Raw genomic sequence first — 22,283 nt, 5'->3', positions numbered from 1 at the left:
ACCAGCCTGGTGGCTGATGGTCGGTGCTTTGTGGGCCCACCATGATGTATGTGTTTCATCCATTCCGTTCATACATTTTATAGATTATTTTAGTGCTGATCTCAAATAAATGAGATGGATATAAATCTCAGGTGGACCACACCACAGGAAAACAATAGTGATTGGATATCCACCATTAAAATCCTCCTAAGGCCCAATGTACCGTTTATTTGACATACAATCTGTTGATTAGGTCATACAGGCCCAGATGAAGAGAAAAAACAAAAATCATCTTGATCCAATACCCCAAAAGGTTTTTAATGGTTGACGCTCATTCAACACTATTTCCTGTAATGTGGTCAACTCGAGATTTTTATATGCCTCGTTTGTGGCCCCATGCCATAAAATGATCTGGACAAATAGATGGACGGAATGGATGAAATACATACATCATGGAGGGCCCTCAGAGCACCGTCCATCAGCCATTGGCTGGTGGGAGGGGAGTAGCCAATCCGTTTCCGCTCGAATCGTTCTCGTATTCCTTCTCGTATCAAGGAATGCCAGTATGCAGGTAGCTAGCTGCGTCAGAAATCCATACAGCTCCCTTCCTACGGTACGCGTGGTCAAATTTTCCGGTGATCAAAACCATTGTCCTGGTGGGCCACACCTCAAAAATCAAGGGGACTGGATTGCAGTAGCATCTGATCAGCGCCTGCTAAAGGATTGATTAGATCAACGGTCCACACTCGAGCAGAATAACTAACAGCCAATAGATGGATAGAGTTGTTCTACACGATATATTATACATATAGCCTATCAACACGATGGTCCATTAGATCTATGCTCCCGATCGCCTGAAATATTGCCATGTGTCCCATGGGGGATGGAGCTGTATGATATGAGGCGTGCTCCTTCATTCCATGGAAAGCCTCTTCGTCCTCTCCCGTTCTCCTTTCCCTGAAGAACCGTGGAAACCCTAGAGAGAAAAACCCTACAAAACCCTGACCCCCCTCCACTGTCCCGCAAACCCTAGAAAAACCCCAGAGAAATCCCTTTCAATCTCGTCTCTGCGAACTCGTTCTACAATGGCGCCTTCTTCCTCACGCTCAGACTCCATCGAAGACGACAACGACGACGCCTTCGATGGAGACACGGGTTTCGACGACGATTTCGACGAGGACATGGAAGCCCTAAGACGCGCCTGCATCCTCACCGGCACGAATCCCGACACAATCCAACCGCCCGCCCCCGCTTCCACTGCCGCGGCGGGACCCGATCCCGATAGCGGCAGCGACATGGACGATCTTGAACTGGTCCGGAGCATACAGCAGAGATTCTACCTCCCATCCCTCGCCATCAATTCGCTGAAGCCTCGCGGCGTCCGGACGCCATCGGATTCCGATGACGAAGAAGATTTTGAGACGTTGCGTGCAATACAGAGGCGGTTCATGCAGTACGATGCCGGTAAGCTGCTCTGTTCGATTCCTGCTCGTGTGCGATAAATTCAGCAAATATTGTATCTTTTTGTGGAATTATGTGAAACTGCTCAGAAGAATGGCATAAATGAAAATGTGGTGATTTTGTTGGTTTATTAGTTATTAGTTTATGTTGAGTGGCGGTATTCTTCATGGGTTTCGATGGAGAGGTTAGGTGTGAAGGGTTGTTGGCAAATAGATGACTGAATTCTTCGAGTCCATTTGATAAATTTGAATTCGGCGGAGTACGAATCCAGAATCTTTGATGGAAATGTATCTTTACTTGAGTCAATCAAGAGAACCATCTTTCAAATGGTTATCGATTGGGTGCTCCAAAGACTTGAATTTAAAACGATGTTCTTATATGAATTTTCAGTGGGGCTGGAATGATGTGATTGACAGTAAAGAACCGTCAGCTGGGGGAGCCCTTTTCTACCCCACACACTGTATTGCGTTTCTTGGAGTCTCTCTGCTGAGGTCTTTGTTTGGTTTCTGTCTAGCTTGTTTTGGCTTGTTTCAAGACAACGGAGAATCTGTTGATCTATGCATGATGTTAGGTAAATTATACTCCGTTGAAATGGCTTTTTGGTGATCCGACTTTTCAGTTTATGTTTAGTGCATGAACTTTGTGTTTGAAACTTGGCTATTGGGTTTCTTCTCATTAAAAACAGCAGTCATTCCTGGCTAGAAGTGAACTTCGTTATCACCTTGGTTGTAGGGATTGCTTCCTACTTATATTAGGGCCATGATTTTCTCCAACACAAGGTCTATGCAGTGAGCTGCTCATGATGTCTACTAGATGCTTTCTCATCTTTCTAGAACTTTTTGTGTTTTTATTTCTAGGTTTTTTTTTAATAAATAAATTTAGATTCCATTTATTTATTCATTATTATTATTATTATTTACTTTAGTTCTTTCATTGCTTGATCCAATTTCTTTTTGCTTGGTTCTTGGTTTTGGTTGTTGTCTTGGGAATATAAGCAGCTTCAGATTACTAATCTTTCTAGAATTTTGTCCTTAAGTGCGTGAGCTTGGGATTCTAGTTCCATTCAAGCACTCATGAAGTTACCAACATGATAAAATCTACTGCGAGCTGCTCAATCGTTCCTTATACCAACATTTCTGCCAGTGCCATCCCCATCCATACCGACTTCCTTTTGGATCCTATTGTGTGAGTTCCATTAATTCTTTAGCATATTTATGCTTTGCCTTCTAGAGAGCATTAACAGCTGTTCCTTTATCTTTTTTGTTTGGTACCATTTTTATCCCAATGTTAGTTCTGACCCCTATGTTATGTTGATGAAAATTTGAGTAACTAAAAAAGTTATATTTTACCACATTCTTTTTTCATAACAATTGATGTTATCCTTGGAGTCTTCTTTCCTATATTGTCTGTTTTGTGAAATGGATTTGGTTTGCATTGGGTAAAAGGATGATACGACCATCATTTTTTTGAAAGATGAGAATTTTATTACGCAAAGCCAAAAAGAAAAGAACTAGAAAGAAAGAAGCAAAACAAAAAGAAACAGAAACAAGAAAAAACTAATACAACAACCAGCCCCTCTGCTAGAGGGGAAAACCCTAGAGATCGAAAAAACTAAGGAGCCCAATCCTTGAACAGAACAAGGACTCTAGAAAACACCCCTGTTGAAGAAATACTAAGATTTCTGAAATAGAGATTATTCCTCTCAGCCCACACAACCCAAAGAACTGCTAAAAGGACCCTTTTATGTCCTTTTCCCTACGTCTCCAATCGGGTTCGCATGCCAAGCGCGGAAGAGGTCGTCTATAGAATTGGGATAGCCCATAAAACCCCTGCCAATCGAAGAACACTCCATCGGATGTGCAAAGAAAAGGGACAATGAATGAAGAGGATCCATCGTCTCCTCCGCCCTGAGACAAAGCAAACACACATCTGGAAGAGTCATTCCTCTTTTCCTCAAATTATTGATCGTAAGTGCATGATTCCTGCCCACAAGCCATCCGAATGCCACAACCTTTGGGGGAACTCCGTAAAACTAAACTGAGCCTGTGTGACAATAGGTAGAAGAAACTAAAGAGGCTGACAGAGATCTATATAGCAAACTGATAGAGAAGAGGCCAAAACTGGCCAAAGACCAATGCAGAGAATCTTCCTAGTTTGAGGACATCAATCGATCCTGCAAACGAGAAAGTAATTGAGTAAACTCCTGAATTTCAGCTTTGGAAAGGTGAGGGGGAGCCAAACACCTCCGTCTCTTTCTCCAACAAAACAGTTAGCCACCAAAACGTTTGGGTCAAGACTGCTAGCAAAAAGACCAGGGAAAGATTCAGCCATGTTGGGGGACCTACACCACAAATCTTGCCAAAATCTATTCCTAGATCCATTTTCCAAGGAAAAAGACACCCTATCAAAGACAATGGGGGCCACCTTAGCTATACATTTTCAAAGAAAGGAAGCACGGTAAAAAGAGGAGGCTTTGGTCCACCAACCTTGGGGAGATAGACCATATTTAGCTGCAATGATTTAACGCCATAGACTCTCGTTCTCGCATCCAAATCTCCAAATCCATTTTCTGAGGAGAGCCTCGTTTACAACCTTTAGATATTTTATTGCCGCTCTCCCTTTGTTTTAGGGAAAATCAGTGTTCTAAATATCGGTATCGCGCAATGTATCACATCCTTGGGATACAAATACGTATCGGTTATCGCATGTGATATATCGTTTGTATTGCGTAATTTATCGCACTTTTTGGGAAACATGGGGAAACATTGAGAAAATGGTTGAATTTTTCAATAAAACTTCTGGGATTAATAAAAAAGACTTTGATATACACTTTTAAATCATAAAGTTTCAAAAAAGAAGTGCACATAATAGGTTTCCTTTGTATAGGGTCTTAAGCTATGCGCTATCCGAATGAACCAAGACAACTATATTCAGTATCCACCGTGTCCATCCGTTTTTCCATATCATTTCAGGACATTATCCAAAAAATAAAGCAGATCCAATAATCAAGTAGACCATGCCATAGGAAACAATGGTGATTGACCATTAGTGGGCCACAAAAGTTTTGCATCAAGATGATAATAGTTTTTTCTCGTCATTCAAACTTATGTGAAGTTATCAGCATATTGGGGCCTGCAGTGATGTTTATTTTTCATCTAACCTATTCATAAGATCACAAAGGCATGGATGAAGGGAAAAAAAACAAAGATCATCCTGATCCAAAACTTCTTTGGGCCCCAAGGATTTGTTAATGGTAGACGTTCAATTTGCAATGTTTTCCATGGTGTGGTCCAATTAAAATTTGGATATGCTTAATTTTTTAGGCTAAAACCATAAAATTATCTGGTAAAATGGATGGACAGGGTGGATAAAATACACGAATTATAGTGGGCCCACAAAGCTTACGGAGTACACTGCTGACTATGCATCCGTTTCCCACCACGCTGGAGTGCTGTTGGACGCGGATTCTTGCTAAGTTCCTGCGCTCGAAACCTAGGTGGGGCGCACTATAATGTTTGTAAGAAATCTGCCCCGTCCATCCATAGTTGAGATCATTTTAGAACTTGAGAGCAAAAATGAGCAGGATCCAAGACTGGGCCGCACTAAAGGAAAAGGTGGGTAGGAAAATTTCTACTGTTGAAACCTCCTTGGGGTCAACAGTGATGTTAACATGCCATCTATACCGTTCATAACGTCATTCCTACTAGGATGAATTGAAAATACAAATATTAGTCTGGTTTAAAACTTATATGGCCCACGAATATTTCAAGTGTGGATGTTCAATCCTCACGTTTTTGGCATACTTGAGTATCTGATCCTGCTCATTTTTTACCCCATGTCCTAAAATTAGGGCTATTCACGAGTCAAGCTAGCTCGAAAAGCTCGCTCGACTGGGCTCGAGTTAGCTCGGATTGACTCGACTTGAATGGCCGATTCGAGCCGAGCCAAGCTAATTATTTGAAGCTCGAGTTGAGTTCAAGCCAAGTTCGACCAGGGGGCATTTCAACTCGACTCGACTCGAACTCGACTCAACTCGAAGCTCGAACTCGAGCTCGACTCGGCTCGATTAATAAATATATTAAATATTATATTATATATATATTATATTATATTATATTATATTAATATAAGTTTTAAGTTTAAACTTAAAAAAAAATAAAAAAATAAAAAACAAACCCACCCCAGAGTCTCTACCCGACCGCACGCACCCCCTTCCCTTTTCCTTTCTTCTCTTTCTCTGCCCACTGCCAGCCGCACGCCCGCCCCGACCACCACCACCAGTTTTCATTTCAGCTCCACAATGGTATGATTTCAATCTCTTAAGATCTACTTCTTAGGCGAGAAACCCAAGAAATTCGAGATGGGTTCTTCTCAGATTTGTTAGAGCTTCAAGGAAATCCAATGATCTGATTGGCTAGAGCTCTTTACTTGGATTTCTGATCTGTGTTATGCTCTGTTTCTTTTCTAGTACTTGGATTTCTGCTAGTGGAAGAAGATCAAGAGCAGATCGGTTCTTACAGGTTTCCTCATCCCATTCGAAGCTTTGTTTGGTTTTTTCATCGGGTTTTGCTTTGATTCTCTTAAGATTTTTAAAATTTTCATCAATGGAGGAGGATCAAGAACAGAATCCATTACTCTCTCACCCAACAAGCTCGAGCTGGACTCGAGGTAAACTCGACTCGACTTGAACCACTAGCTCGACTCGAACTCGACTTGACAGCTTTGGCAAACAAGCCAAGCTTCAATGTTGAGCTCGAGCCCCAGCTCGAGCTCGAGCTCGAACTCGAGTACATCATGGACAAGCCAAGCCAAGCGTGGCCCACCTCAACTCGACTCGGCTCGATGCCCACCTCTACCTAAAATGATCTCACAAAACGGATGGACGGAGTGGATTCCTCAAAAACATTATAGTAGGCCCCACTAAGGTTTCGAGCACAGGAACTTCCTGCGAAAGGCTTTGGCAAGAAATCTGTGTCCAGCGTTGACGCTACTCGAGCTCAAGTTGTATGAACGTTTCGAAGTTACGTGGCCCCACAATAATGTATTTATTATATCTACACCGTTCATGCATTTGGAGAGATCATTTTAGATCATGAACGCAAAAATGAGTCATATCTAAAGCTCAAGTGGGCCACACCATAAATAGCAATGGGGGACCGATTCTCATCGTTAAAACATTCGTAGGGCCCACCGTAACGTTTATTTTCCATCCAATCTGTTAATTAGGTCACATAGACCTGGATGAAGAGGAAAAATAAATATCATATTGATCCAAAACTTCTGTGACCCTAAAAGGGTTTCAATAGTAGACGTTCAATCTACCACTGCTGTTTGCAGTGTGGTCCACTTGATCTTTGGATCTGCCTTATTTTTCGGCTCAAGTCTTACGAAGAGCTTGCCAAATGGACGAACGGTCTGGATATAACACATACCTCATGATGGGACCCACAGAACTTGGTGACGTCAGCTTGGTGGTGTGCGGTACTCAAAGGCTCGAATGCTCAAAGCCCATTTTATTTTTAGGAAAGTAGCAGCTGAGCAGGGAGAGGGTTTCGGGATTCCAAAACCCTAAATTTCCACAAATCCCGCAAAGAAAATCCGCATTTGAATGCGGAAAGCTTGGGATTCCATTTTCGAGAAGGAGATTCAAATGACGTGAAGCTCTGATTCGAATGGCCCACCAAGTGATGCTTCCGATCAGATCCAACCTCTTTTCAGGTACCAAATCCTCCCTCTTGAAAATTTTTTACTCCTTTTTTCTCTGATTTTGTCAAATTTTTACTATGGTTGGTGGCTACAGTAGCTATTGGCGAAAAAAACCGCGATAAAAGTTATAATATTGCACGATTTTTAGTGATATCATGCGATATGTAGGAATATCGGCCGATATTTCGCGATATATTGATCGATAACAGCTATTTCTTGATTATTTTTTTTCCCTAAATATCTTTCGGATGGTTTCCTATCGCAAGAGTGCGATACTGATAATATCGGCCAATAGTATCGATATTGCGAACACTGGGGAGAATAAACCTCCCTCCAGTTTGATAGGAGAAATTTCCTAGCGGTTGAACCTCCTGGCCACAAAAAAATTGTTTAAAGTTTGTCATTCTTTAAGGTGACAACATACTTAAGACAATGGGAGAGGGACAAGAAATAGATTGTAAGATTAGAGAGGGAGGCGTTAGTCAAATTCAATCTACCACCCAAGGATAGCAAATTGAACTTCGAGGCGGAAAGTTTCCTATCCATTCTTTTAGTGATCTTATCCCAAAGGTATAAAGGAGGTTTCTCTATACACAGGGGTAGACCCAAGTAGAGAGTAAGAAGAGAACCCACCTTACATCCAAAGGATTTAGCAAGAGAAGATATTATCTCGGGGGATAGGTTTATCCCAAAGATCTTTCTCTTTGAGAGATTTACCTTTTAACCTGAGGCTATCTCAAACCAACAAATAGTCACACTAAAAAAGCTCACCATGTTCTCGTTAGCTGTTGAGTGTGAAAAATTGCATATTTCCCCCTATTTATACCTTGTTTTATATACATGATAGTGCTTAATCGATTTAATTTTGCATGTTTTCATGTGCGAGGTGATTTCGAGAGCTTAAGGTGAAATTGATGTCAAAAGAAAAATTTATGCTCAAAAGATTACTAAATGAAGATTGAGAGATTTGGAAGTCATTAATGAAGAATTCACATGCCAAAGATCCAAGAAAACCAAGCAAGCAATGAAGAGAATCAAAGATTTGAAGTGAAGATAAGGAATCTTGAAATTGTCTTGAAAACAAATATATTCCTGAAATTGTCTTGAAAAAGTATATTCGGAAACTCCGAGTCTATTTTGGAAAACTGCGTAGAGTGCGTAAATTGGAGGCGATTTAAACTTCGAGTCTATTTTGGGAAATTGCACAAAGTGCGTAAATTTGAGGCAGTTTCTAGATTTTTTCAACTCGGTGCGAAAATTGGAGTTCCACAACTATAAATAGGACTCTCTAGGATGCTCCAAAGCATCTTCTAGGGTTTGAAAAGGTTTCAAGGAGTAAAGCACAAGGGTGGAGCAACCGTCAAAGAGTTTTTCTTTTTCCATAGTTTATTTTTCATGCTTTGTTTAAGAGATTTGATTTCAATCATGTCTATAGTTGGCTAAACCTATTAGCTATGGCTAAGAGGCGAAGCTTGTAGCGTGTTTGGATGTTTATTTTGCTTTGATTTTTGTTCTTATTGAACTCAATTGATTTCTAGTTTGATATTGAGGGAATATTTTCAGTTTTCGATGATTTATTGTGACAAATTACAATAGATGCTGTGATAGCTTTGGATATATTCTTTTCCTGTTTTGAGATATTGAGATTGGTAAATCCTATTGTTTACCATCGTCTCCCCGACAACGGTGCTAAAACTTGTTCACAACCCAAGTGTTGGGTCGCAATGTAGTAATAACTTGGTATGACCGAGGTTGAATCCACATGGACTAAACTTGTACGTATTTTGAAAATAACTAGAACTAGAAAAAGATCTAAATTAAAATCTGAATAATTGAGAGTAATGGTGAATAATGTTGATTAAAACTTATGAATTTAAAGGTGAGAACTAGGGTGCCAAGGATCTACTTGTAGTTATCAAGATGCTACCTTACTTGATTTAAGGAACACAATTGGAATTGGAGTGCTATCCTATCAAATTGGAAGATAAAACAATTTAAATCAAATACAAACATTTCATTGACTTAATTCTCAATGGAGGAGAATTGTGATGATTGGAAGGAATTCCATTACTCTACCATGCCCAGGAGACGATGGTGAACAACATGATTTACCAATCTCACCATCTCAAAAATAGGAAAAGAAGATATACAAAGTTATCACAACATCTATTGTAATTTGAGTCACAATAAATTATAGAAAACTGAAAATATTCCTTTAATATCAAACTAGAAATCAATGAAGTTCAATAAGAACAAAAGTCAAAGCAAAATAAACATTCAAACACGCTATAAGCTTCACCTCTTAGCCATAGCTAAGAGGTTTAACCAACCACAGACATGATTGAAACCAAATCTCTTAAACAAAGTATAAAAAATAAACTAGGGAAGAAGAAAAACTCTTTGACGGCTGCTCCACCCTTATGCTATGCTCCTTGAGAACTTTCTAAACTCTAGAAGATTCTTTGGAGCATCCTAGGGAGTCCTATTTATAGTTGTGGAACTCCAACTTTCGCACCGAGTTAGAAAAATCTAGAACGCCTCAAATTTACGTACTTCGCATAGTTTTCCAAAATAGACTCGAAGTTTAAACTATCTCAAATTTACGCACTCTGCGCAGTTTTCCAAAATAGACTTGGAGTTTCAGAATATGCTTTTTCAGCACAATATCAGAAATATGTTTGTTTTTAGGATAATTTCAGGATTCCTTTTCTTCACTTGAAATCTTTGATTTTCTTCATTCCTCGCTTGGTTTTCTTGGATCTTTGGCATGTGAATTCTTCATTAATGACTTCGAAATCTTCAAATATTCATTTAGTAATCTTTTAAGTATAAATCTTTCTTTTGGCATTAATTTCATCTCAAGCTCTTAAAATCACCCCGCACATGAAAACATGTATAATTAAATCGATTAAGCACTATCATATTTATAAAACCAAGGTATAAATAGGAGGAAATATGCAATATTTCACACTCAACATCAGCCTCACAAAATAAAAGGGTGTTATCAATAAACTGAAGATGACCAATACTAAGGGGGAAATTCTCCACCCGGAAACACCCCTAAAGAGGCCCAATTCCTGGCTTGGACAACATACAACTCAAGGCTTCAACTACCAACACATAGAAAAGGGGACAGGCGGTCACCCATCTTCTGGCCTTCAATGACAGAATCAGGCTTGCTTCAATGTTCCATCATTGGAAAACAATGAGGAATTTGTTGAGATCTCTATATGATTTTATGGTAAATTGCCATTGTTGTTCATCATCATCATCTAACCCCTATGGTCCTATCCCAATTAATTGGGGTCAACCATTGGGTGGTCCAGCTTTTCAGGTGAATACTAGTGATTGTTAGGACAGCATAATCATTTGAAATGGCTGTTGGGTGATCCTACTTTTCTGGTGAATATGAGAACTTCTTGGCAGTCCCATAATCTACACACATCTCTTGTTGTTTGGTTGTGTTAACGTGCGTCTTCATCTATTCTTCGTACATGGCTGCACCCATGCACAAACTTGTAGCATGCCTTTCTCCAGGTAACAGAGAATCCTATTCTTCCTAAAAGTCTTGACTCTTGATTTTGTTGGCCACCTGTCCTGAAAGCTCTGAATTTTTGGCATTCTTAAATTTTCATTCCCATCCCATACCACATGTACTTTGCATGGGCTTGTTGTGGACCAGAACCGGAATATCTTTCTAAGTTATGAACACTAAACCTCTTGATGTTTAATGTTTTATGAGTAAAGGTGAATTTTAGTCTTATAATGTGTATTTTGAGCTTGTTGGGAGAAGCGTCCATACTCCATGGTATGGCTCATATATAGGTAGCCTTTTCATGTTTATGTTGGACACATGTAGGTAACCTGGTATTGGTTGATTTTCTTGCGTATACTGCAGTACTCTCAGTAATAATATATGAACTCCTGCACAGATGCCTTGAAAAAGAACAGTGAGAAGCATCTACAAATAGATGAGTTGGTTTGTACTACGAGCATAGCACCAGAGGAGAACACTTCCAACATTGTGTTTGGAAACAGAAATAATGGTGAGGCATTGGGTGAAGACTTTCCAGATTCAGATGATGCTCATGCGAATTCTCAGCCTTTGCAATATTTTTGTGACAGAAGTCCTGGCAGCCAGCCTTCTGGTGTCACTGAAAGGCACCAGCCAGAAGATGGAACTTCCAATCTTTCTGTGATGCCATTCCAGCACTCCAGCTTCCCAAAGTCTGCTCAAATGTTCATTGCTGCCCTTAAGAAGAACAGGTCATGTCAGAAATTTATAAGGAGTAGGCTGATACAGATAGAGGCAAGAATTGAAGAGAACAAAGAACTGAGGAGGCGTTTCAAATATCTTATGGACTTTCAGGTTGCCTGCAAAAGAAGAGTAGGCAAATTTTTAAGCCAACCAAAAGATCCTCGCATCGAGTTAATCTCACTTCCAAAACTCAGGGTTTCTAACAGGATTCCTAAGGCTGTCAAGGTATTCTTTGTTTGTTTTACAAGTTTGTTATGGATTGTGTTCCTTCATTCCATTTCAAGTAATGTTTCCAAGTTTCTTCCTGACGTCACTGCATCTATATGTGGGCTCTATAACCTTCTGCAGTTTTGCTAATGCTTCAGTCGCATGTTGGAATTACCCAATAACTTTATATATGCCATGTCTGTGTAGTTGTGGAGAATGATACCATGAGATGCACATATTTGAGAGCTCCCATAAAGTTAGGCTGACACCTGATATCAACATGATCTGTACCCTTCATCCAGTCAACTCTGCAATGGAATTGCCTTGGCCCAGAAGATATCCCGATCAGACAATCTAAACCATTCCATTGGTGGCCTATAAATGGACTTTCTGTTCTGATTCAATGAAAAAAAGGTCTTTTGATTGGATGGTTAGAATTGTCTAATCAGAGTATTTCTATGTCATTTTATCTCCATGGTGAGGCCCACTGGATGAACAAACTGGGACTGCTGATATCACATGCAGGTTCAATCACTGCATTTCATGGGAACTCAAATATAAATGCATCTCATTGAACCACTGCTCCACCTGGGCACACATGAATAGGCATAAATGACACTTTGTTGATAGGAAAGAAAATGAATCGACCTTTATCCATATTTTAAAAAACTAAACCTTGGTTTTAAACAAAAAAAAAAAATCTTGTCCTGTCATTTCGGGCACTGTTCTATACATCTATCTCTTTCATTAACTTCTATGGGGCTCCTTCTCATCATGTTGTCGTGAACATCATTGGTTGTTGCTGAACTTGTTCACTGGAGATGTTGATGTTATACTGTCATCAAACTAGCGCTTAACAATGTTAGACTCTAGTATGAGGCGACTTGAAAGATGGATATCATATGATATTTTATATATAAATTGCCACTCTAAAAAGGCGTCTGATATGCATTTCTTTCACATGGGCATGTCTGCATAAATGCACACATGTGCACTTTGTTGCTGGTGCACCATTCAAGATCTGTAAACTTCAAGAATTAAATGCGTGCGTGCATGATTGTGTGGCTTGTTCCTGCTGGCATCCATGTCCACATATACATTGGACACTGATATGGGGCCTCATCCATATTATTCATTTTCATAGGACACAGTTTTAAAACATTGTAGCCATCTAAACTTGATATGTATTTCTTTCACATGTGCATGCCCACATAAATGCACGCATCTATGCTTTGTTTTTGGTGTCCGTTCATGATCTCTAAACTTCAAGAGTTTAATGTGTGCATGCATGATTGTGTGGCTTGTTCCTGCTGGCATCCATGTCCACATATACTTTGGACACTGAGATGGGGCCTCTTCCATATTCTTCAATTTGATAGGACACTGTTTTAAAACTTGATAATCATCTAACTGATCAAAAAAGAAAAGAAAATCACACTTATGCAGGCTGATATGCTCAAATGGCATGTGGTGTTTACTTGAAGGCAAGATACAACTCTATTTCCCTACATCAACCCATGAGGTGCATGGCCTATATATTTACCACAAAAGTGGAAGCTGCACAACTTGCATTACCATGCATGTTGGAAAATCGGCAAGACACTTCACCTGCTAAGCACTAACTTATCGTAATAATGTCCACCTTGAATCCTCTTTAACTTGAAATGTAACTAACTGGTAGATTCAGGTCATTGAGATATTTAATATTTGTTTCTATCAAGAAAAAAATATGTTTAATTTTCATATTAGTTTCTGAACAAAGTGATTGTGTTACTTCATAGCTCAGTCCGCACATCCTTGTGCCTATTTTAGCTGCATGGGCATGCATGTCATGGCCTGAATGTCACATGTTGCATATTTAATTTGGTTTGTGTTTGAGAGAACCTAGCATGTTGGTTTCCTAGTATTATAATTCTAGCAGTGATATTGTGGCCTTTTTAAGAGTTTCATCTCTAAGCAGGCTTAATGCATGTTTCACTTGTTTGACAAGCTGTTTTTGGGTACTCACAGGCCAATGACAAAGTTAGTCCCATGTGTCTTGGCCCAGATGAAAATTCTCATGTTCCCAACTATAAGATGGTACTGGAGAACTGCCCCATCTCACTGAGGAGGCAACTTTGGTCAAAGGTTGAGAAGGAAAATCTTGTGAAGGGAATAAAACAACAATTTCAAGAAATGTTGCTGCGGAAATCGATAGAGAATTATTGGTACATTTAATTATGAAAGTGCCCTTCTTATTTTCCATTATTCCGCAAGCTGATGTTGCCTGAAGCATTTTTTTTTACCTTGACAGTGGAGAGGGATCTTCTGGAGATTCGAATGTGGATAGCATTATTGCATCAATTAACGATCTTGAAATCACACCTGAAAATATTCGATCTTTCCTACCTCATGTTGATTGGGAGCGGTTGGCGTCAATGTATGTTACGGGCCGTTCAGGTGCAGAATGTGAAGCAAGGTAACCATTTATTTTTTAACATCATCGAGTTCTTCAGGATTATTGTTTCACTTCCTCACCAGATTCTGATATATTAGAGGGCAATCTTCCTTCAAAATTGTTGTGTTAGATAATATGCACCATTCGTGGATGTACATAACTACTTTTGTTTTTTGAAAGGTAACACTACCAGGAATTGAACTCTTGATCACTCACACACACTACACTGTCCCTACCAGCCCACTAATGAGTGGGAGACCCGGCACACATTTCTACCTCAACTTTGTTGTTGTTTGCATTTAACTTTAGTGACATGATATATATATATATATATATATATATATATATATATATATATATATATATATATATATATATATATATATATATATATATATATATATATATAGTGAAATGCTCAGCTGAGAACTGGTTCTCACGAGTACTTGTGAGAACTTTTTGAGAACTTATCTCACGTGATATGAGCACAGAATCTGAATAGTCCATGTGATGTAGCACCCCATGAACCCCCAAGGCCCAACTTTTACCGTGATCCAAAACTTTGGTGGGCCATGGCAAAAGGAAATAGTTTCCTCCCTTGATTTGCCTCTCTTTGCTATGGCCCACAAGAGTTTTGGATCAGGTTGAAAGTTGGGCCCTAGGAGTTTCAAGGGGTGCCGCATCACATGGACTGTAATCTATTTGGCTCCTCTGTGGATGGGCTGTACCCCAAATATTACAGTGGTTGGGGGATCCTAGCTATTGATTGGAGGGCTCTTGAGAATTAGAAGTTGGCAGTAATGAAAAATGTCTGACAAACAGTCGACATTCAATGGGCAAAACCCTCAAATTAATGGCTAGTATTATCCTACATACTGCTGCTACTAATAATCATGGTAATGATGATGATAACAACAACAACAACAACAATAATAACAGTATGATTGTTTTCTTTTTCTTTTGGAAAGATAACTGGAACTTTCATTGAAAAAGTGCTGAGATAGCGCCAAGGTAAGAACAACAGGAAACAAAAACAAAACTAAACAGAGAAAATGAGATTTACATCTTTCCCAACCAACTCTTTCCCACCACCAATTCAATTTTATTATTATTATTGCATTTGGCATAAGGGTATGGTTGGATAGATGAATTGTCACTTTCTTGCCTATTTGTGTCACATGTCTGGAGATCGAGTGCTCGATTAATTCAGATATTAGCATTTAGCCTTGGATACTTTCTCATTTTTCGGATTGCTTAGAAAAAGGAAGAAGAAAAGAAAATTTTTGGGACCTATTTAACGTGGATTTTGACAAAAAACACGAGCTGAAAATGCCCATTATTGAATGCCATTCTTGTATCATTTTTCAGTCTTCTTAAAGCTCATTCAATGGTTCAATGCACATCACACAGTGGTTTAGCTGGACATTTTAGATCAGAACCTTTGTCGAGGATTACAATCATCATCATCTAAGCCTTACCCCAATTAATTAGGGTTGATTCTATTTTCATGATGAAAGTTATGGCAAAATTCTGACGCCAGCTGCCAACCTCAGGCCACCTTCCTTTTTCTGGGGCTGGGGACCAGCAATGAGAGCAAAAAACTCCCACAGGCACAATGTAATAGAGTATTACATAGGTTGATTGCAATCAAGCACTATCTAATAGCCTATTACATAGGTTGATTACAGTCGAGTTAATGTCAAGGATTAGAATGATCTCTCTTTTTCTGGTCCTTCATGCAGGTGGTTGAACAGCGAAGATCCTATAATCAATCATAATCCATGGACCAATCTCGAGGATAAGAATCTCTTGTTTATTGCGCAGCAACGGGGAATTTATAACTGGATTGAAATTGCGGCTTCACTAGGGACAAACAGAACCCCTTTTCAGTGCTTGGCTCGTTATCAGCGGAGTCTTAATGCGTATATCTTGAGGAGGGATTGGACAGAAGAAGAAGATGCTCAACTTCGTGCAGTTGTCAAAGTTGTTGGTGAGAATGATTGGCAGCGAGTAGCTTCTATTCTAGGAAGCAGGACTGGTCCTCAGTGTTCTAATAGGTCGGTTGCATTCTCATAGACCATATGTCACATTTATTTAGGGTATCAAGTCCCAATTCTCAATGCATCATGATGTCACCATCCTGATGATCATGACATAAATAATGGTCCTGATGCACCAGTCCATACAGGTGGGACCCATAGTTTGGTGATCCGGACTGTTGATCTGGTGGGCCCTACAGTGGATGGTCAACTCTACAAAAGATCCCTGGTGGTAAGACTCTGAGCCTTTGACAAAAAGACAGTCAACAAACTATGTTGGTGGTCCAGGAAAAAGGTCAGTAATTGGATGTGGCTAGGTTGGAGAATTTTTGGTGTATAATAAATGATCTGGACCCATAGTTTGGTGATCCAGACTGTTGATCTGGTGGGCCCTCCAGTGGATGGTCAACTCTACAAAAGATCCCTGGTGGTAAGACTCTGAGCCTTAGACAAAAAGACAGTCACCAAGCTATGTTGGTGGTCTAGGAAAAAGGTCAGTAATCGGATGTGGCTAGGTTGGAGAATTTTTGGTGTATAATAAATGATCTGGTGGATCACCAATCCATTGGCCTCACTTGTACTGAATGGGTGCATGTAGATGTTGTGCACGTCCTGATGCATCAGGACACCCTTTAGTTCCTCTTCAACTTAATCTCAAAAAGCTCAGCTCTTTGAGAGATCATGTGGTATCTTAGAGAAATGGGTATACTATACTTGTTACAAAAGGATTTGTAAAGTTTCCTGGTAAGTAGTACTTAATAAAGCAATGGCAATTGGTTCTTTGGCACCTTACTTTTGATATATGCTCATGAAGTTTATTCATTGAAGTCAATCATGTGATCCTATTGAATGCAGATGGAGAAAGACGCTTCACCCTTCTAGGAAAAGGGTAGGGAGATGGACTGTGGATGAAGACAAACACTTGAAAATAGCTGTGATGCTTTTTGGGCAGAAAACCTGGATGAAAATTGCTCAGTTTGTCCCTGGCCGAACTCAAGTTCAATGTAGAGAGAGGTATTTCAAAATAATTTCCTGAAAATTTAACCTGACCAATTGCTTAAAACCATTAGTTACTATTCTGCCCCCATCTTTGATGCACAGATTATTTCTCTTTCTTATTGGTAGTAGCTGAGCATTTTAAACTATTCTAATATCACAAATAGTCGAAAGGGGGGCACATGCATAAAAAACAAGGGTTGTAGGATTCATTCATATATCATTATTTTATATATAAAAAAAAGAGTGAACCATTGATTTGACTAAATTGGAGAGTCTTGACTGTGGTGACAGGTGGGTCAACACTCTGGATCCGTCTTTAAATCTGGAACCATGGACTGAAGAAGAGGACTCTAAACTGAAAGCAGCAATCGCTGAACATGGACATTGCTGGTCCAAGATAGCAGCAATGGTGCCTCCGCGTACTGATAGTCAGTGCAGGAGGTATGGGCTTCTCTGTTTTTGGCTTCTTTGATCATGGTTATTAACAAATGTTCTGCTTATGTTTTCATGTCCTGCTCAAAATGACATCATGTGTAAGTGATGTAACACTTGAAAACAAGGACACGTTTGGATGCTCTGGTGAAATGAACGGCAATGATACAAAGTTGAGGAGGAAACGACAAATGTGGGGCTAAAACCACTCCCTTCATAATGAGGGAGTAGCCCCAACCTTAACATTTGGTCGTTTCAATTCCAACTGGAGACGCATAAAATTGCAGGTTTAGTCATCATTATGTATTATATTAAAAAATGGCACCCCACCCATCTTAGTTATTTTCTTTTTAATATAACAAACTTATTGCAATTCAATGCACTTAAGCATCCAAACACACGCTATCCTAACTTGTCTGTGGACTCTGTGAGATAATACTTTTTTTTTAATAAGCAGGAGATGGAAAGTTTTGTTTCCACATGAAGTGCCATTGCTCCAAGCAGCTCGAAAGATCCAGAAAGTCGCTCTTATTTCCAACTTTGTAGATCGGGAGGAGCAGCGGCCTGCCCTTGGTCCTAGTGACTTCATTTCTACATCTGCACCAGAGATGAAACCTCTTTCTGAATCCGGAAATGAGGACAATGATGGGAAACGAAAGAGAAAATCAAGGTATGTTTGCTTTACCTTCAATTAAATGTGTCTGTGTAGTTGAATTGTCTCTCTGACCATATTGTTGTTGTATTGATGCCAATCACTTAAAAATGTGCAGGGTGAGATGGAAATCTGAGAAGCATATGGACTCCCAGTAAGTTGGATTTAAGTTTCAAATTCGCTTTCCTCTATCCTACATGATCACTATGCAATAGAAGAACATGGCTTTGTCTCCTCTTTTTCATAATTATTCTTTCCTATTGTTAGAGATATTTTGTGATTCCTGATCAAAAGACTGGCATATTTTTGCTCAACCTACCGTTTACAAAAATGGGTCCCACCTTTTGGGTTGCTGAAGGGGTTACTTAAGCTATTCATCTGGTGGGTCGCATCATCTAGTGGCACATTCCCAAAAAAATCTACCATCAGGTGATCCTAGCCATCCGATGGAAAAGGACAACTATGACCAAAGTTCCACTTTTGACGGGGGGCCATTCACGTGCTTACCTTGGTTCTTGCCATACAAACAGTTTGATCATCAAAAGATGGACTTTGCATGTAGATTTTGTTGGACTGAGCAGCTACTCGATGGAACATCATATATTCTCTTTCCTGAGAAGCCACAAATATGTAGTTTCTACGCTCTGAGAATTTACAAAACTAAAATGAAGAAAATAAGCATTTGCAAAAACTAGTATTAAGATTGTTTTTGCCTTTTAGATACGTGTATGGTGTTTCACTTTATCTGCTTTGAATTACAGTGATGATCCTCAACCAAGCAGCATCAGAAGGTCTAAGACGAGAGCTAAAAGTCCCTGCAAGGGGACTTCAAGAAAGAGAAGTGGTGATGATGCTGAGACTCCTCTTGGTGATGCTGCCATCCCAAGCAAGAGGCAGAAGAGAAGGCCACCAGCAACCAAAGCTAAAACACTTCCCAACAAATTGCTAGGAATAACGGATGGGGATGATGCTATCCCAAAGAAGAGGGAAAAGAAAAGGCCACCTAAGATTAGAGCTGAAGCCCATTCCAATGAATCATTAAGAACATCAGACGATGTTGCCAAGACTTCTCTTGGCGATAATACCATCCCAAAGAGGAGGAAGCAAAACCCACCTAAGGCACTTGATGTTGCCAAGACATCTCATGGCGACAGTTCCATCCCAAAGAAGAGGAAGAAGCAAGACCCACCTAAGGTACTTTCTGACAGTGACAAATGCAGTCAACCTGCAGGAGGCCACGGAGATCAACTAGGTCCAGAGCATCCGGTTTTGGAGGTGACGGACACCATTGATGCCTTGTTGGACGGAAATCCAAAGGTGACAGATGATATGGCTCTAGAGGCTCGATCCAGAAAACCAAGAGCTAAACGTAAAGCCCATCCAAAAGAGGTCTTGGATGCATCGGACAGTGATGATGTAACAATAGCTTCTGTGTTACGTAACCTTGTGAAGAGGAGGCGTGAACTTGCAGACAATGACATTGTTCGAGACCCTGCTGTCAAAGCTCTTCCTCGAAAGAGGGGGAAGAAAAAAGTGCCTAAGCTACTGTTTGACAGGGATTCATGTAGTCAACTGGCTGGGGATGAAGAGAATATCCAGTGCCTGGGACATTCGATTTTGGATGTGACGGACACCACTGGCGCCGTCTTGTGTGGAACGCGGACGGAGGATGGTATTGAACAGTCTATGAGGACTTCATATAATGGAATTGCTGATGATGCATTGCTTGGTAGTGGCGAAACTGTTGCAGACCAAGCTATTGGAACTAATGCTAAGAATGATAGTACTTCCCTAAAGAAGCAGGAGAAAAATGCACATAAGTTGGTGCAGGGGGATGAACACATTCATCCGGTTGAGGACCATGAAGCTCTATCGCATCTGGACCAGTCAATTTTGCAGAGTTTGAACATGGACAATCTTTTCTTGAATCAGTTGGAGGCTTCTGGGTGCTCCCTTTCCGGGAAATCCGTTTCGGGGGAACCCCCGTCCTGTAGGAAACAGAAGCAAGAACTGACGAGATCCGTGAATGGAACAGCAACTACTCCCTTGCAGATCCAAGAATCACAGCTGAACAGTCTCGAACAGACCGTGCCAACTGTCGATTGTGTGCAGCAGTGGGCTGGGGAAGGATCAGCTGAAGACAGACTGATGACTGCATTATGTAGTTCACTGGAAGGATGGGATATTATTGAGCAGGTGAATGGTCGTGATGAGAACCATGATTCTCCATCCAGATCTGATGATCAAAATGGAAGGCCATGTAATTCATTTCATGTCAATGGGGTTGATGGTTCATCTTCAGACCATTTTTCTTGTGGCACTGGAGAACCCTTGGCTTTGTCATCTTCAGAACTGATTGGCTCACATCCGCCAGACGGTTCAATTCCTTGTGAAATGACTTGGTTTTACAGAAGTATGCTGCCTGCAGAAGCGGAACAACCCAATACTAGTCTTCCAGTTTCTGGGAATGCAAGTACTGAAGAAACGAAGCTTCCGATGATTGTGGAATCATGTGATGGCCGGTAGGATGGGGAACTCAAGAGCAGCAAAAGGGCCTCACTGAAGAGGCCTTTCCAGTTTTGATTTGTGGGTTAGGGTGCATGTGCAGATTTTAGAACTGTGATGGGACACGGATTCTCAGAATAAAAGATCTTATTCTGAAATGAGGAGAAGCTTTCGAGGTCATGTGAAGCGATTCACATGATTTTGTATTTGTGGGTAATATCGGCTTTTGTTTTGGTTTTCTTTTCTTACTGTGATTATTCTTTATGCATGCTGCTTAATGGCATGTTACATGTCAATTAACATATCTACTGAAATTTCATTAATTTAAATGGTCATTAATTATTTTTTTAAGGTGAGATTTTATTAAGCCGAAGCCAAAAGAAAACAAGGAAAAACAAAACCAACAATCAAATAAAACTGAAAAGGAAGAAACCTAAAAGAAGCTTTAGAAGGAAACTGGGGGACTAAAAATACAACAACAACCAGCCCCACAGCTAGGAACACCCTCAAAAATACACTACGGAGCCCAGTCATGAAGAAATTGGAGAACCCTCCTAAATACCCCAGCCGCAGCAATTCTCTTATTATGGAAACATCGATCATTCCTTTTAGCCTGTATTGACAACAACATCACAAGCAAAGCAATTTGCTATTTTTCCTCCCCAACATCCCCTGTCCATAGCATGACAGGCCAGGAGACCACAAGCAAAGCAATTTGCTAATTTTCCTCCCCAACATCCCCTGTCCATAGCATGCCAGGCCAGGAGAAGGTCCTCAATGGAACATGGCGTTGCCCATTGAACCAAAGCAAGAGCCAAAATCTCAACCCATACAGCCGACAAGAAAGAGGAAAGAGTGTAAAAACAAATAATCGATCCCCTCGGCCTGCACATAGCACGAGAGGTAGACGTTCGGGAGGATCGCCCCTGTTTATGGAGATTGTCGATGGTGAGGACTCTTTTTCAACTCATTAACCATGCAAAGGCCGCAACTTTGGGGGGAGCTCCATACTTCTAAAATTTAGTCAAAAGTGGTTTTGATTGAATTGCTGCTGCCCCCCGCATCGAGATGGGCTGAAGACTTGACTGGGATCTAGTTATCCTCTCAATCTTTGGTTTGTGTTCCATTAAGGTTATTTGTGAAAGGGTAGGGGTTAGCCCTTTACAGCCTCAAGGACTTATTCATTCATTGGTCTTTAGGTTTGTTTGCCTCTCAAGTGAACAGGAATGTACAAATAAACAAAACAAGGCTAAACAATATCAACTTTATTGATATTTAAAATGTGTGGTCTATTACATTCGACAAAGTAATAATCACTCGGAAACATAAACGAAAGCAAAACTAAAGTAGAATAAATACCTGATTCATCTATCAGAACAGACAATTGAGGTTGGTGGTGAGTAGGATATGATCATATTAGTATGAACAACTGAATCATAACTCAACTGGATATGATCCTACAACTTAAGGTTGATGATATTTACTCTTACTCCTAAGCTACTGTAGCGGGAGCCGCTATGCAGTAGCTATTTATGCTAAGTCAAACTAAGGAAAGAAAATATAAATGTAAAGTAGATAAATGTGTTTGGCATGGGGCCTCGAGCTCTT

General features: G+C 40.2%; 1 protein-coding gene across 8 annotated transcripts; it reads left to right on the top strand.

The window, feature by feature from the left end:
- Positions 1–912: 912 nt before the first annotated feature.
- On the top strand, positions 913–21,026 carry LOC131237684 (uncharacterized). 8 transcript variants are annotated; one of them, XM_058235593.1, is made up of 12 exons: positions 1,305–1,443; positions 2,477–2,625; positions 11,079–11,192; positions 11,275–11,629; positions 13,622–13,818; positions 13,905–14,069; positions 15,791–16,105; positions 16,943–17,101; positions 17,378–17,527; positions 17,976–18,188; positions 18,289–18,324; positions 18,932–21,026. In XM_058235593.1, the coding sequence occupies exons 4-12, from the start codon at positions 11,345–11,347 to the stop codon at positions 20,694–20,696; spliced, it is 3,285 nt and encodes a 1,094-aa protein (XP_058091576.1). In that variant the 5' UTR covers positions 1,305–1,443; positions 2,477–2,625; positions 11,079–11,192; positions 11,275–11,344; the 3' UTR covers positions 20,697–21,026. The 8 variants fall into 8 exon arrangements, with proteins under 8 accessions (XP_058091570.1, XP_058091569.1, XP_058091568.1 ...); XM_058235592.1 differs by having other exon boundaries at positions 11,272–11,629; XM_058235590.1 differs by having other exon boundaries at positions 11,249–11,629.
- The last annotated feature ends 1,257 nt before the right edge of the window (positions 21,027–22,283 follow it).

The sequence above is a fragment of the Magnolia sinica genome, chromosome 2, assembly GCF_029962835.1.
Source record: "Magnolia sinica isolate HGM2019 chromosome 2, MsV1, whole genome shotgun sequence".
NCBI classification, from domain to species: Eukaryota; Viridiplantae; Streptophyta; class Magnoliopsida; order Magnoliales; family Magnoliaceae; genus Magnolia; species Magnolia sinica.
Note: the sequence above shows the minus strand (reverse complement) of the source record. Positions and strands in the feature narration are given on the sequence as shown.

Excerpts from the sequence above, each read along its gene's own strand:
- LOC131237684 (XM_058235585.1), top strand. The coding sequence starts at position 1,065 with ATGGCGCCTTCTTCCTCACGCTCAGACTCCATCGAAGACGACAACGAC. Across the intron at positions 14,070-15,790 it reads GGTGCAGAATGTGAAGCAAG|GTGGTTGAACAGCGAAGATC; the intron begins GTAACCATTTAT and ends TCCTTCATGCAG. Across the intron at positions 17,102-17,377 it reads CAAGTTCAATGTAGAGAGAG|GTGGGTCAACACTCTGGATC; the intron begins GTATTTCAAAAT and ends CTGTGGTGACAG.